Raw genomic sequence first — 13925 nt, forward strand, 5'->3', positions numbered from 1 at the left:
TCACAGTACCCGGTGGTGAGGCCCAGCATAGGGGATAAGGCGCTGACCTGTAGCCCCTCCCCCAGCTCCGGGCGCCATCTACTGCTGGTGTTCCCGCCCTGGAGCTGCATTTCACTCTCCCTCACTCCCTGACAGAGATTTTGGCGCCATCTTCACTAGTAACTAGGCTGATCTCCGGGACTGCAGGGCTCCGTCCCCACTGTAAAGCCGCCTGTCTCATCAGCGCTGTGCATTTACAGGCACTTAAGTTTTCTACATGTAATTTTAGACAGTATTAGTTAAGAACAAGTGTACTGCTATCTGAATATTTAGTACAAGTGTTCTGTGATATACATCCAGTGTTTACTGTGCATTGTTATATCTATATTCATACATATTTATATGTAGTTTTACTAGTCCAGTGCAGTTCTATTGTTTATCTGTAATAACTTCTGCATTGTACCTGTGACTGAGTGTGCCTGTAGCTGTTGTGTGGATTTCATTCTCCTGTATCACACTTATTGCTATCACTATATTCTGTCCCCTGAGGGGCAAGGTGCGTCAGGGTCTCATACTGTATATATATATATATATATATATATACATATATATACATATATAGTGCTACACAGTATATACTGTTTTGTATTTTTACTGTGTATTTCAGTCACCTCATACTGCTTTAATCCTCTGTTCTGTGTCCTGTATTTACTGTCACATTACATAGGGGGTTATTTGCAGGTATTGTGTTTGTCTGGCTATATTGTACTGTTACGCTCTAAGGCTACATTCCTTATAATGTCTGCCACACAGGGCGGGAAATCCGCGGACGCTTCTGCATCATGCAGTGTTGGCACCAAGGATTTACCTGAGGGGGAAGTTTTAGCTGCTGGTTCAGGCGCTGGGTGCCATATGCTTCCCAGTCAACCTGCAGCACCTGTGGCTAATCAGGACCCACCTTGGGCAGTGTTCTCAAGTATGCAGAATACACTTGTAACGCGTCTTACGCCCCCCTGTGGGACCTCCTGTGCCATTACAGCCACATATTGTCCCTGTAGTTAATCCGCCCTGGGCGGACACTCTGTCTACCCAATTACAACAATTAAATCAATCTTTGGTTAGACAGAAGTGTACCCCACGCCCCTCTGGGGCCAAGGGGTCATCTAAACGGGCCATTTCTTCTTCACAATCCACTAATATTTCGGATAATTTTTCCGATGACAATGGGGAATATACTGATCCGTCGGACACTGATACAGTTGCTTCTGATGAGGAATCTACAACCCAGGTTGATGTTCCTGGCCTAGTGGAGACTATTAAGGTGATTCTCCAAATAGATGATGAGATCGAGCCTACTACTACGTCTAAGAAACCTGATAAGTTTAAACGTCAGAATGTTGCTAAAGTAGTCTTACCACATTCTGACCATCTAATTGACATACATCAGGAATCCTGGTCGTCTGCAGGAAAGAAATTCTCCCTGTCTAAAAAGATGCTAGCTCGTTATCCTATCCCTGCGGAGTTGAGTAACTAGTGGGAAACTCCACCGCCGGTGGACTCTCATGTCGCCCGTCTTGTGGTGTCATCTACTCTGCCTGTCACCACTGTCCTTTGGATGCCGGGTTCTTGTGCCCGCTACGGTGCGTCCTCTCCCATGATGAACTGCTTTAGGACATCACAATGTATTCCCTGTGGAATCCCAGTGTACCCCGTTGCAGAAAAGGAGATTCATGATAGACTTACCATTGTTAAATCTCTTTCTGCAAGGTACACTGGATTCCACAGGGCGCCCACCCTGACACACTCAGCTTATTTGGGTTTGTATGGCATTAGCCGCTGGTCCCTTCTCCTGCCGTGAGAATGTGGTTCTATGTGACTAACATCTGCTGTCTCTTTTACCTGCTACTGCATTGGACTGGTTAACGAAACTGAGCTCCAATGCATGGAGGCGGGGATATAGAGGAGGCGGTGCAGTGCATAACTGGAACAGTCAAAGCTTTAGCCTGTTGGTGCCTCTGATCAAGACCCAACTCTACACCCCCGATGTCTTCCCTGTGGAATCCAGTGTACCTTGCAGAAAGAGATTTAACCATGGTAAGTCTACCATAAATCTCCTCGCTTTTAGGGGCACTCTTTATTTATATAAAATATTAAATAAATAAAGAGTGCCCCTAAAAAAGAGTCTTCTTTTCTGTCCTCTATTACCACTGTAATATTCTGACTCGTGGGAGCATCACCAACTGAGAAATTATCGCATAGGATTCCTAACCAAACTGTTGGTACATATACGTCATAATATACTTATGTGACCCCTGGGAGCAGATCTGTGCGGAATCAACACCATTCTCTTTGTACCCATATGAATTGCAAATTGATAGCTTGCATTCTCAGTCGCTATTGTGTGTAGGTTGTGGGGGAACTTTTCTTAAAATTGACTGTCCCTTGTTTCCGTTGCAGTCTGTTTTGGCAAGTATAGTAGTTGTGGGATTGAAGGGAATGCTCATACAGTTCCGAGACTTGAAGAAATATTGGAACGTTGATAAGTATGATTGGGTAAGTGCTGCAGCCTGGTTGATTTCCCATCATTTCTGTCTCCTAATTTGACACAAATCAGACCTCTGCATTCAGACACACACCATGTTTGAAGCATTGGTATGGCCCTAAAATGAGTGACGTATAGTGAAATAAAGATTTGATTTAAATAAACACTCCTCTAAACTCTTGCTTGCCAATTTGTTGTTGTTAGAATTGTGCGCATACTCCATATTGGTTCCTACAGGGTGGCTTCATTGCCTAACCAAGATGGCCACCAAATCCACTACTGCGCATGCCATCTTATCACTATGTTGTAGCGCCACAGTGGAAGACGGACATCTTCTACTTACCTCCAGTAAGATCGTGCCAGTTTACTACTATTAATATTATAATTATTATTTATTCACCTAAATTCATAGGAACCACCTTCTGTCATTCAGCCTGTCCGCTACTAGCCTATAGAGCAGTGATTTTCAACCTTTTTTTAATCGCAGCACACCGAAAAATATTTAAAAATTGCCAAGGCACACCATCAGTTCCCCACAGTAAAAAACAAAACACACACATTGGCCCTCACAGTAAAAAAAAAAAATCCACACATACATTGGCCTACACAGAAAAAACAATCACATTGCTCCCCACATAAATCATGTTGCTCCCTACATAAATCCTATTGCTCCACACATCAATCACATTTCTCCCCACATAAATCCTATTGCTCCCCACATGAATTATTCACATTGTTCCCCCCATAAATCCATAAATTCTTATTCTCCCCACATAAATCCTATTGAAATCCTATTGTTCCCCACAGGAGAAATAAAATAACAAATATTATCAGCTGTCCTCCTCCCTGTCCCTCAGTGGCGGGGGTTGTTCATAGTGCGGTTCTGCGAATCCTGAGCAGCGGGCAGTCGGGCAGGTGTGGATGTGGGTTGGCAAGGAAAGCTGTGTATGCAGGCGGGAAATGGAAGATGTGTATGCAGGCAGGTGGGCTGGGTGGTGAGACACGGCGGCCGTGACCTATGATATCACACCGTTTTCAAGGCATAGGTCACGGCCGGAGCACGACTGATCCTCCAAGAAGAGCCTGGGCCAACAGTTCACTCTGAAGGTGGAGGAAGCTGCTCTGGCTCCGCGGCACACCTTGCAACTGGTCGCGGCACACTAGTGTGCCACGGCACACTGGTTGAAAAAGCCTGCTATAGAGAGAAGCTCCGCGCTGGTTGGAGCCCGAGAACGTGGAGTTACAGTAGTTGTGGCTTAATGAGTTTTACTATTTAAACACTATCCTTAGATGGTAAGAACTGCTATTACCGCTGTAGTACTTGATAATGGAGGTCATTCTGACCCGATCGCTCGCTGCAGTTTATCACAGGTCAATCGAAGGCCATCGTTTCCCTACGATCTGATTGACAGGCAGAGGCAGTCGCTGGGCGGGAGGGGGCAGCACGGCGGCGTGGTCCGGCCAACGCAGGCGTGGCCGGACCATGTGGGGGGCGGCCCGCAGCGGCTGCGTGACATCACACGCAGCCGCTGCAGGCCGGGGAGCGACGAGTAGCTCCCGGCCAGCACGCTAAAGCTGCGCTGGCCGGGAGCTACTCCTAAGGTGCAAAAGCGGCTCGAACATGCGGAGCGGGATAGCCCTGTGCTGGGCGTCCCCCCACATGTCTATTGTCATGATCGTAGTCCTGCAAAATTTTTCAGGGCTACGATCAACTTGGAATGACCCCCTATATCAGCGGTGGCCAACCAGTGGCTCTTGAGCCGCATGCGGCTCTTTCTTTATTAAAATGTGGCTCCCGACACTTTAAATCATGTGACCACAACAGGAGTGACTAGTGGGGGGCTGGCTGGTGTGAAATAGGAGGGTGGTAGCAGAAGTGACACATGGGGTAGCTGGGTAGAGTGACATAGTAGGGTCCTGGCAGTAGTGACACATGGGAGAGCTGAATGGAGTAACACAGGAGGGTGCTGGCAGGAGTGACTCATGGAGAGCTGGCTGGAGTGACATACAGTAGGGGGGTGCTAGCAAGATTGACACAGGAAGGCACTGGCTGGAGTAACACATGTGCGAGCTGAAGTGTATTATGTGAATCTGGCTTTTTCAATTATTTTATGTGAAAGTAGCTTTTTCAGTGTGTTTTATGTTGGCACTGGCTGTTTCAATGTATTTGATACCAGGGGCATGGTATAGCAGGCACAAGGCCACATCCCATTTCTGCATGCATGCCTTCGACTTAATGTCGGCTCTTTGACGTACTTAACAAGGTTTTTTGTCTCTTTGTCTCTGACTGGTTGGCCACCCCTGCCCTATATGCTTCCCCATGGAAAGCCCTTTGCCAGTGAGAACATTTGATCTAAAGTCCACACTGAAGCAAAACTTTGTTGCTACAGAAAACTTCCCTTTTCTGCACGTAATTAAGAACACAGGAGATTTTGCACTGAAATTTTTTTTCATTTTGAGATTTTAACAAGTACACTTGTGTAAAGAACCAATAATATACGTACAAATGCTATTGTCCCACTAGGGATCTCAGATTAAAGGTCGGTGGTGCTCCCAGGAGTCATGGAATTCTATATGCATGTAACTCAAAGAGGAAAAAGCGGACTTGTTTGTGCAGCGCACTTTAAACTTGTAAATGCATATAGATTCATTGGCGTTTCTATGATGAGTGCAATGTGTGCGGTGCACACGGGTCCAGGGGGACCCACACCGCACACACTGCACCCATGTTTTATTACTTACCTGTCCGGAGTCCCGCGTCGGCCGCTGCAGCTGTGGTCAGCATCACAGCCAAAATGACTGCCTTGCATGGACCGTAATGTAATTAGTCTCCGGAACATGATAGTGATAGCGCTGTATGGTGAGGCAGCAGGAGGCTTCTATTACGAGTAGATGCCTCCTGCTGCAGTAGTGTTCGGACCTACATCCTAGGACGCAGGCATCGGATCTTTCACCATTAAGCAGCTTGCGGCACCCATGGGGACGCACAAGCCGACCCGTCGCAGAGGCCAGGAAATCTCCGTGCAACAACGAAAATCCCTGGCCTCTTCCCTCCCCCTAAACAGTGGCGACATGCCTCCGATTTCACAAATGGAAGCCGTTGCCACACCTTCCCCACCCCCAAACAGCATCAGCCTGTCAATCACTGACAGTCTGATACCATCCTTGTGTCGCAGGACCTGTTTGCGCATGCGTAGAATGGTTCCTGTGCTTTGCGCATCAGGATGGAATAACAACGGGACTTAAATGAGGTCCAATATGTATTGCTATGGTTTATTATTATAACTGCGTGTTGATGTGTAGTAGTATCCACGTTCACACGTATCTTTTCATGCGTAGCAAGTGAATTATCTTTGAAGTTCAACTCACAAATTCTATCATTTCCAGATTAATAATTCCACAATCTTGTTGGTCGAGAGCATATGTGCTATGTACTTACGTACCTAACAAGATTGCATACATTTATCTTATATTTTGCCTTTGGTGTTTTCACCTTGAAGGTTTGTTTTATAGGAGGATGCTTTTAATCCTACCTTTATCTCTCCTTGTGACCTATGTAACTAAGGGGTCTATTTACTAAGCCTTGGAGAGAGAACGTGGACGGAGATAAAGTACCAGCCAATCAGCTCTTAATTGTCATTTTTCAAACACAGTCTGTAACATGACAGTTTGGAGCTCATTGGCTGCTACTTTATCTCCAGCGTCTTTATCTCAATCCAAGGCTTAGTAAATAGATCCCAAAGTGACTAATGTACATACTACACTGGCTTTTTGTGAGTGATCACATGTAATCACATTTTAATGGTTCTCCATTGTCTGCATGTTTATGTTGCTTATTGTCACATGAAAGGGTATTGGCAAAGGTTATATAATTTATTAAAAAAGGTTTTGCTTTAAAATAAGCAATCTATATACAGTACAACTTTAAAGCATACTCAGTAAAGGAGTCCTTTTTTTTTACTCTTTGACATATGTGGACGACATCAGATCAGAAGTTCGACACTCAGAATGTCAACTGGTTCTGAATGTCAACAGTCAGAATGCCGACATAGACTTTAGGTCGATATGCTGTATATGGCGATATGATAAATGTAGACATGGTTAAAATGTAGATATGTTAACATGGCAATGCCAAAATGTCGACATACTGTTTTTTGCTTATGTTTAGAGTTAGGCTAAAATAAGCAAAAAACTAAGGGGTACATTTACTAAGCAGTGATAAGAGCGGAGAAGTGAGCCAGTGGAGAAATTGCCCCATCAACCAATCAGCAGCTCTGTATCATTTTATAGTATGCAAATTATAGATGTTACTTCAGTGCTGATTGGTTGCCATGGGCAACTTCTCCACTGGCTCACTTCTCTGCTCTTATTACTGCTTAGTAAATGTCCCCCTATGTTCATATTTTGATGTTGACATGTTTAAATATCGACATTATGAACATGTTCATATTTTAACCATGTCAGCATTTTTGAAGGACAACATTCCTTGTCGATCTAAACTCGGTGTCAACATTCTGACTGTCGGCATTCAGAACATTCTGAATGCTGACTTTTTACAGCACACCCATATGGACAAGCTTACCCTGTTCTGTATCTCCCTTTGTAGAAGCCCTTAAAAACACAAATTTAATGTGTGTATGTGTATGTAACATGCTTACAAACAGTAATACCCTTTTAAAGATCACCAGCACCATGTGAGGATAGTGACTTTTGGTTCACCCCACGTAGGATCCTCGCCTGCGTCCACCCCTGATGAAGTGTGCAAATCCCAGAGCTGTCTGGTTACCATTTATACATTTGTATCAAAAAGTGTAAGTTAAAAACAAAATAGTATATCCAATGTTTTTTAAAGCTGAACTCCAGAAAACTAAGTAATAAAAGTCTATTTCTACTGAATGTTAATATGGTTTGTGGTCATATTAAGTGGCGTGGATACACAAATAGCCTGCGATCTGCTGGAGGTATGGGGCTTTATGCGAGTCTGTCTGTATTTTTAAAAAGGCAATCATTTACTAGGCAAAATCAACCTGCCTTCACAAGTAATTGGATGAACCATAAGGTTTCCTTAATGGTGGACATTAAAATGTTATTTATTCTCAAAATCTTGTACTTTTCTAGATATATCCCCAGGATTTTCCCCTCCTCATGACTGAATACATTCCACGTTGTCCTCAATAAATATATTTAGAACAATAAGAGGGATAGATTTGCTGAAAAATACCTCATGATGCCCAGGTCATCAGGGGATTGGCCTATCCAAATCTAGAATTGCACCAACATGCATGTCTAATTAACCAAATCAGGGATTGGTCTGTGGTTCCCTGATCCAAACCATGGCTTATATTGGTAGGTGCTATGCTGGTCAAGAGTGACTTGCTATGGATTCCTTCTGGTTCCAGAATCCTCACTCGCTTCATGTCTAGAGCGACACTTGCAACCCTGAAGGCTTGAGATGGCCTAGCTACCCTCTTCATTTCATTTGCTTTCATCTAACTTCTCCATACAGAGTCTGTCATACTTAATACCAAACCTAAATTTGTCTGTTTAGTGTTCTAATCATATACATACTTTACAGGTTTTATTTACAGATACTTCCCTTATGTCATTTGTCCAATTGCAATCCCGTTACTCCTTACCTTCCAATGCCTTTTATAAGTTCCTCCAGATCAGACTCTGGATTCAGGGCCTAACTCAGCATGGATCGTAGCTGTGCGAAAAATGCAACATCTACGATCCATTACTCTGACATGCGGGGGACACCCAGCACAGAGCAAGTCTGCCCCACATGCTGGATCCAGCCCCCCCGCACACATACGAAAGCATTGCATGGCGACGATGCTTTTGCATGTTTAGGGTAGCCTTCTACCTACGCAAACGACTGAGGCTTTGGCCTGTTGGTGCGCTAGTAGAGATATCCAACGGTAGTCATTTGAAACTCTTTGCCTCGCCCTTTCAAGTGGCAAGAGTTTCATTCGTGGGCAGTTCGTGGTTGCAGAGATATAGCGATTTCAAATTGGGTCAATCTTCTTGAAACACTCTGTATATTGGGGGTAATTCCAAGATGATCGCAGCAGGATTTCTCTATCGTCCTAGTGGATGCTGGGGTTCCTGAAAGGACCATGGGGAATAGCGGCTCCGCAGGAGACAGGGCACAAAAAGTAAAGCTTTAGGATCAGGTGGTGTGCACTGGCTCCTCCCCCTATGACCCTCCTCCAAGCCTCAGTTAGATTTTTGTGCCCGGCCGAGAAGGGTGCAATCTAGGTGGCTCTCCTAAAGAGCTGCTTAGAAAAGTTTAGCTTAGGTTTTTTATTTTACAGTGAGTCCTGCTGGCAACAGGATCACTGCAACGAGGGACTTAGGGGAGAAGAAGTGAACTCACCTGCGTGCAGGATGGATTGGCTACTTTGGCTACTGGACATTAGCTCCAGAGGGACGATCACAGGTACAGCCTGGATGGTCACCGGAGCCTCGCCGCTGGCCCCCTTGCAGATGCTGAAACAAGAAGAAGGTCCAGAATCGGCGGCATGAAGACTCCTCAGTCTTCTTAAGGTAGCGCACAGCACTGCAGCTGTGCGCCATTTCCTCTCAGCACACTTCACACGGCAGTCACTGAGGGTGCAGGGCGCTGGGAGGGGGGCGCCCTGGGAGGCAATGAAAACCTATTTTTGGCTAAAAATACCTCACATATAGCCTCCGGGGGCTATATGGAGATATTTAACCCCTGCCAGAATCCGTTAAGAGCGGGAGACGAGGCCGCCGAAAAAGGGGCGGGGCCTATCTCCTCAGCACACAGCGCCATTTTCCCTCACAGAAAGGCTGGAGGGAAGGCTCCCAGGCTCTCCCCTGCACTGCACTACAGAAACAGGGTTAAAACAGAGAGGGGGGGCACTAATTTGGCGTTAGAAATATATAAAAAAGATGCTATAAGGGAAAACACTTATATAAGGTTGTCCCTATATAATTATAGCGTTTTTGGTGTGTGCTGGCAAACTCTCCCTCTGTCTCTCCAAAGGGCTAGTAGGTCCTGTCCTCTATCAGAGCATTCCCTGTGTGTGTGCTGTGTGTCGGTACGTGTGTGTCGACATGTATGAGGACGATGTTGGTGAGGAGGCGGAGCAATTGCCTGTAATGGTGATGTCACTCTCTAGGGAGTCGACACCGGAATGGATGGCTTATTTAGGGAATTACGTGATAATGTCAACACGCGCCAAGGTCGGTTGACGACATGAGACGGCCGACAAACAATTAGTACCGGTCCAGACGTCTCAAAAACACCGTCAGGGGTTTTAAAACGCCCGTTTACTTTAGTCGGTCGACACAGACACAGACAGGGACAATGAATCCAGTGTCGACGGTGAATAAACAAACGTATTCCTTATTAGGGCCACACGTTAAGGGCAATGAAGGAGGTGTTACATATTTCTGATACTACAAGTACCACAAAAGAGGGTATTATGTGGGATGTGAAAAAACTACCGTAGTTTTTCCTGAATCAGATAAATTAAATGAAGTGTGTGATGATGCGTGGGTTCCCCCCGATAGAAAATATGGGCGGTATACCCTTTCCCGCCAGAAGTTAGGGCGCGTTGGGAAACACCCCTTAGGGTGGATAAGGCGCTCACACGCTTATCAGAACAAGTGGCGGTACCGTCTATAGATAGGGCCGTCCTCAAGGAGCCAGCTGACAGGAGGCTGGAAAATATCATAAAAAGTATATACACACATACTGGTGTTATACTGCGACCAGCGATCGCCTCAGCCTGGATGTGCAGAGCTGGGGTGGCTTGGTCGGATTCCCTGACTAAAAATATTGATACCCTTGACAGGGACAGTATTTTATTGACTATAGAGCATTTAAAGGATGCATTTCTATATATGCGAGATGCACAGAGGGATATTTGCACTCTGGCATCAAGAGTAAGTGCGATGTCCATATCTGCCAGAAGATGTTTATGGACACGACAGTGGTCAGGTGATGCAGATTCCAAACGGCACAAAGGTGTATTGCCGTATAAAGGAAGAGGAGTTATTTGGGGTCGGTCCATCAGACCTGGTGGCCACGGCAACTGCTGGAAAATCCACCGTTTTTACCCTAAGTCACATCTCTGCAGAAAAAGACACCGTCTTTTCAGCTTCAGTCCTTTCGTCCCTATAAGAGTCATATCTGCCCAGGGATAGAGGAAAGGGAAGAAGACTGCAGCAGGCAGCCCATTCCCAGGAACAGAAGCGTTCCACCGCTTCTGACAAGCTCTCAGCATGACGCTGAGACCGTACAGGACCCCTGGATCCTACAAGTAGTATCCCAGGGGTACAGATTGGAATGTCGAGACGTTTCCCCTGCGCAGGCTCCTGAAGTCTGCTTTACCAAGGTCTCCCTCCGACAAGGAGGCAGTATGGGAAACAATTCACGAGCTGTATTCCCAGCAGGTGATAATTAAATTACCCCTCCTACAACAAGAAAAGGGGTATTATTCCACACTATATTGTGGTACTGAAGCCAGAAGGCTAGGTGAGACCTATTCTAAATCTAAAAAAATTTGAACACTTACAAAGGTTCAAATCAAGATGTAGTCACTCAGAGCAGTGATAACGAACCGGAAAGAAGGGGACTATATGGTGTCCCGAGACATCAGGGATGCTTACCTCCATGTCCAAAATTTGCCCTTATCACTAAGGGTACCTCAGGTTCGTGGTACAGAACTGTCACTATCAGTTTCAGACGCTGCCGTTTGGATTGTCCACGGCACCCCGGGTCTTTACCAAGGTAATGGCCGAAATGATGGTTCTTCTTCGAAGAAAAGGCGTCTTAATTATCCCTTACTTGGACGATCTCCTGATAAGGGCAAAGTCCAGGGAACAGTTGGAGGTCGGAGTAGCACTATCTCGGATACTGTTACAACAGCAGGGGTGGATTCTAAATATTCCAAAATCGCAGCTGATCCCGACAACAAGTCTCCTGTGCTTAGGGATGATTCTGGACACAGTCCAGAAAAAGGTGTTTCTCCCGGAAGAGAAAGCCAGGGAGTTATCCGAGCTAGTCAGGAACCTCCTAAAATCAGTGCATCATTGCACAAGGGCCATGGTAAAAAAATGGTGACTTCCTTCGAAGCAATTCCAGTCGGCAGATTTCATGCAAGAACTTTTCAGTGGGATCTGCTGGACAAATGGTCCGGATCGCATCTTCAGATGCATCAGCGGATAACCCTATATCCAAGGACAAGGGTGTCTCTCCTGTGGTGGTTACAGAGTGCTCATCTTCTAGAGGGCCGCAGATTCGGCATTCAGTTTTGGATGTTGGTGACCACGGAGGCCAGCCCGAGAGGCTGGGGAGCAGTCACACAAGGAAAAAATTTCCAGGGAGTGTGATCAAGTCTGGAGACTTTTCTCCACATAAATATAGCTAAGGGTAAATTTATAATGCTCTAAGCTTAGCAAGACCTCTGCTTCAAGGTCAGCCGGTATTGATCCAGTGGGATAAAACATCACGGCAGTCGCCCACGTAAATAGACAGGGCGGCACAAGAAGCAGGAGGGCAGTGGCAAAAACTGCAAGGACTTTTCGCTGGGCGGAAAATCATGTGATAGCACTGTCAGCAGTGTTTCATTCCGGGAATGGAAACTGGGAAGCAGACTTCCTCAGTAGGCACGACCTCCGCCCGGAAGAGTGGGAACTTCATGGGGAAGTTTTCCACATGATTGTAAACCGTTGGGAATTACCAAAGGTGGACATGATGGCGTCCCGTCTGAACAAAAAACGGGACAGGTATTGCGCCAGGTTAAGAGACCCTCAGGCAATAGCTGTGGACGTTCTGGTAACACCGTGGGTGTACCAGTCGGTGTATGTGTTCCATCCTCTGCTTTTCATACCTAAGGTACTGAGAATTATAAGACGTAGAGGAGTAAGAACTATACTCATGGCTCCGGATTGGCCAAGAAGGACTTGGTACCCGGAACTTCAAGAGATGCTCACAGAGGACTTATGGCCTCTGCCGCTAAGAAGGGACTTGTTTCAGCAAGTACCATGTCTGTTCCAAGACTTACCGCAGCTGCGTTTGACGGCATGGCGGTGGAACGCCGGATCCTAAGGGAAAAGGCATTCAGGAAGAGGTCATTCCTACCCTGGTCAAAGCCAGAAAGGAGGTGACCGCACAACATTATCACCACATGTGGCGAAAATATGTTGCGTGGTGTGAGGCCAGGAAGGCCCCACGAAGAAATTTCAACTCGGTCGATTCCTGCATTTCCTGCAAACAGGAGTGTCTATGGGCCTCAAATTGGGGTCCATTTAAGGTTCAAATTTCGGCCCTGTCGATTTTTCTTCCAGAAAGAATTGGCTTCAGTTCCTGAAGTCCAGAAGTTTGTCAAGGGAGTATTGCATATACAACCCCCTTTTGTGCCTCCAGTGGCACTGTGGGATCTCAACGTAGTTCTGGGATTCCTCAAAACACATTGGTTTAAAACCAGTCAAATCTGTGGATTTGAAGCATCTCACATGAAAAGTGAACATGCTCTTGGACCTGGCCTGGACCAGGCGAGTGTCAAATTGGTGGTTTTTTTCTCAAAAAAAGCCCATATCTGTTTGTCCATTCGGACAGGGCAGAGCTGCGGACTCGTCCCCAGTTCTCTCCCTAAGGTGGTGTCAGTGTTTCACCTGAACCAGCTTATTGTGGTGTCTTGCGCCTACTAGGGACTTGGAGGACTCCAAGTTGCTAGATGTGGTCAGGGCCCTGAAAATATAGGTTCCAGGACGGCTGGAGTCAGGAAAACTGACTTGCTGTTATCCTGTATGCACCCAACAAACTGGGTGCTCTTGCTTCTAAGCAGACTTTTGCTAGTTGGATGTGTAATACAATTCAGTTTGCACATTCTGTGGCAGGCCTGCCACAGCCAAAATATGTAAATGCCCATTCCACAAGGAAGGTGGGCTCATCTTGGGCGGCTGCCCGAGGAGTCTCGGCTTTACAACTTTGCCGAGCGGCTATTTAGTCAGGGGCAAACACGTTTGTAAAATCCTACAAATTTGATACCCTGGCTAAGGAGGACCTGGAGTTCTCTCATTCGGTGCTGCAGAGTCATCCGCACTCTCCCGCCCGTTTGGGAGCTTTGGTATAATCCCCATGGTCCTTTCAGGAACCCCAGCATCCACTAGGACGATAGAGAAAATAAGAATTTACTTACCGATAATTCTATTTCTCGGAGTCCGTAGTGGATGCTGGGCGCCCATCCCAAGTGCGGATTATCTGCATTACTTGTACATAGTTACAAAAATCGGGTTATTATTTGTTGTGAGCCATCTTTTCAGAGGCTCCGCTGTTATCATACTGTTAACTGGGTTCAGATCACAGGTTGTACAGTGTGATTGGTGTGGCTGGTATGAGTCTTACCCGGGATTCATAAATCCTTCC

General features: G+C 46.1%; 1 protein-coding gene across 1 annotated transcript in view; it reads left to right on the forward strand.

Annotated features, from left to right (window-relative positions):
- The window catches only part of SLC26A7 (solute carrier family 26 member 7), a 114706-nt gene that overhangs the window by 79516 nt on the left and 21265 nt on the right, over positions 1 to 13925 (forward strand). Inside the window, exon 10 of the mRNA XM_063924091.1 lies at positions 2437 to 2532. Within this exon, the coding sequence (XP_063780161.1) occupies positions 2437 to 2532 (96 nt within the window). The remainder of the gene's footprint in view (positions 1 to 2436; positions 2533 to 13925) is intronic.

This window comes from Pseudophryne corroboree, chromosome 5, assembly GCF_028390025.1.
Source record: "Pseudophryne corroboree isolate aPseCor3 chromosome 5, aPseCor3.hap2, whole genome shotgun sequence".
Lineage (NCBI taxonomy): Eukaryota > Metazoa > Chordata > Amphibia > Anura > Myobatrachidae > Pseudophryne > Pseudophryne corroboree.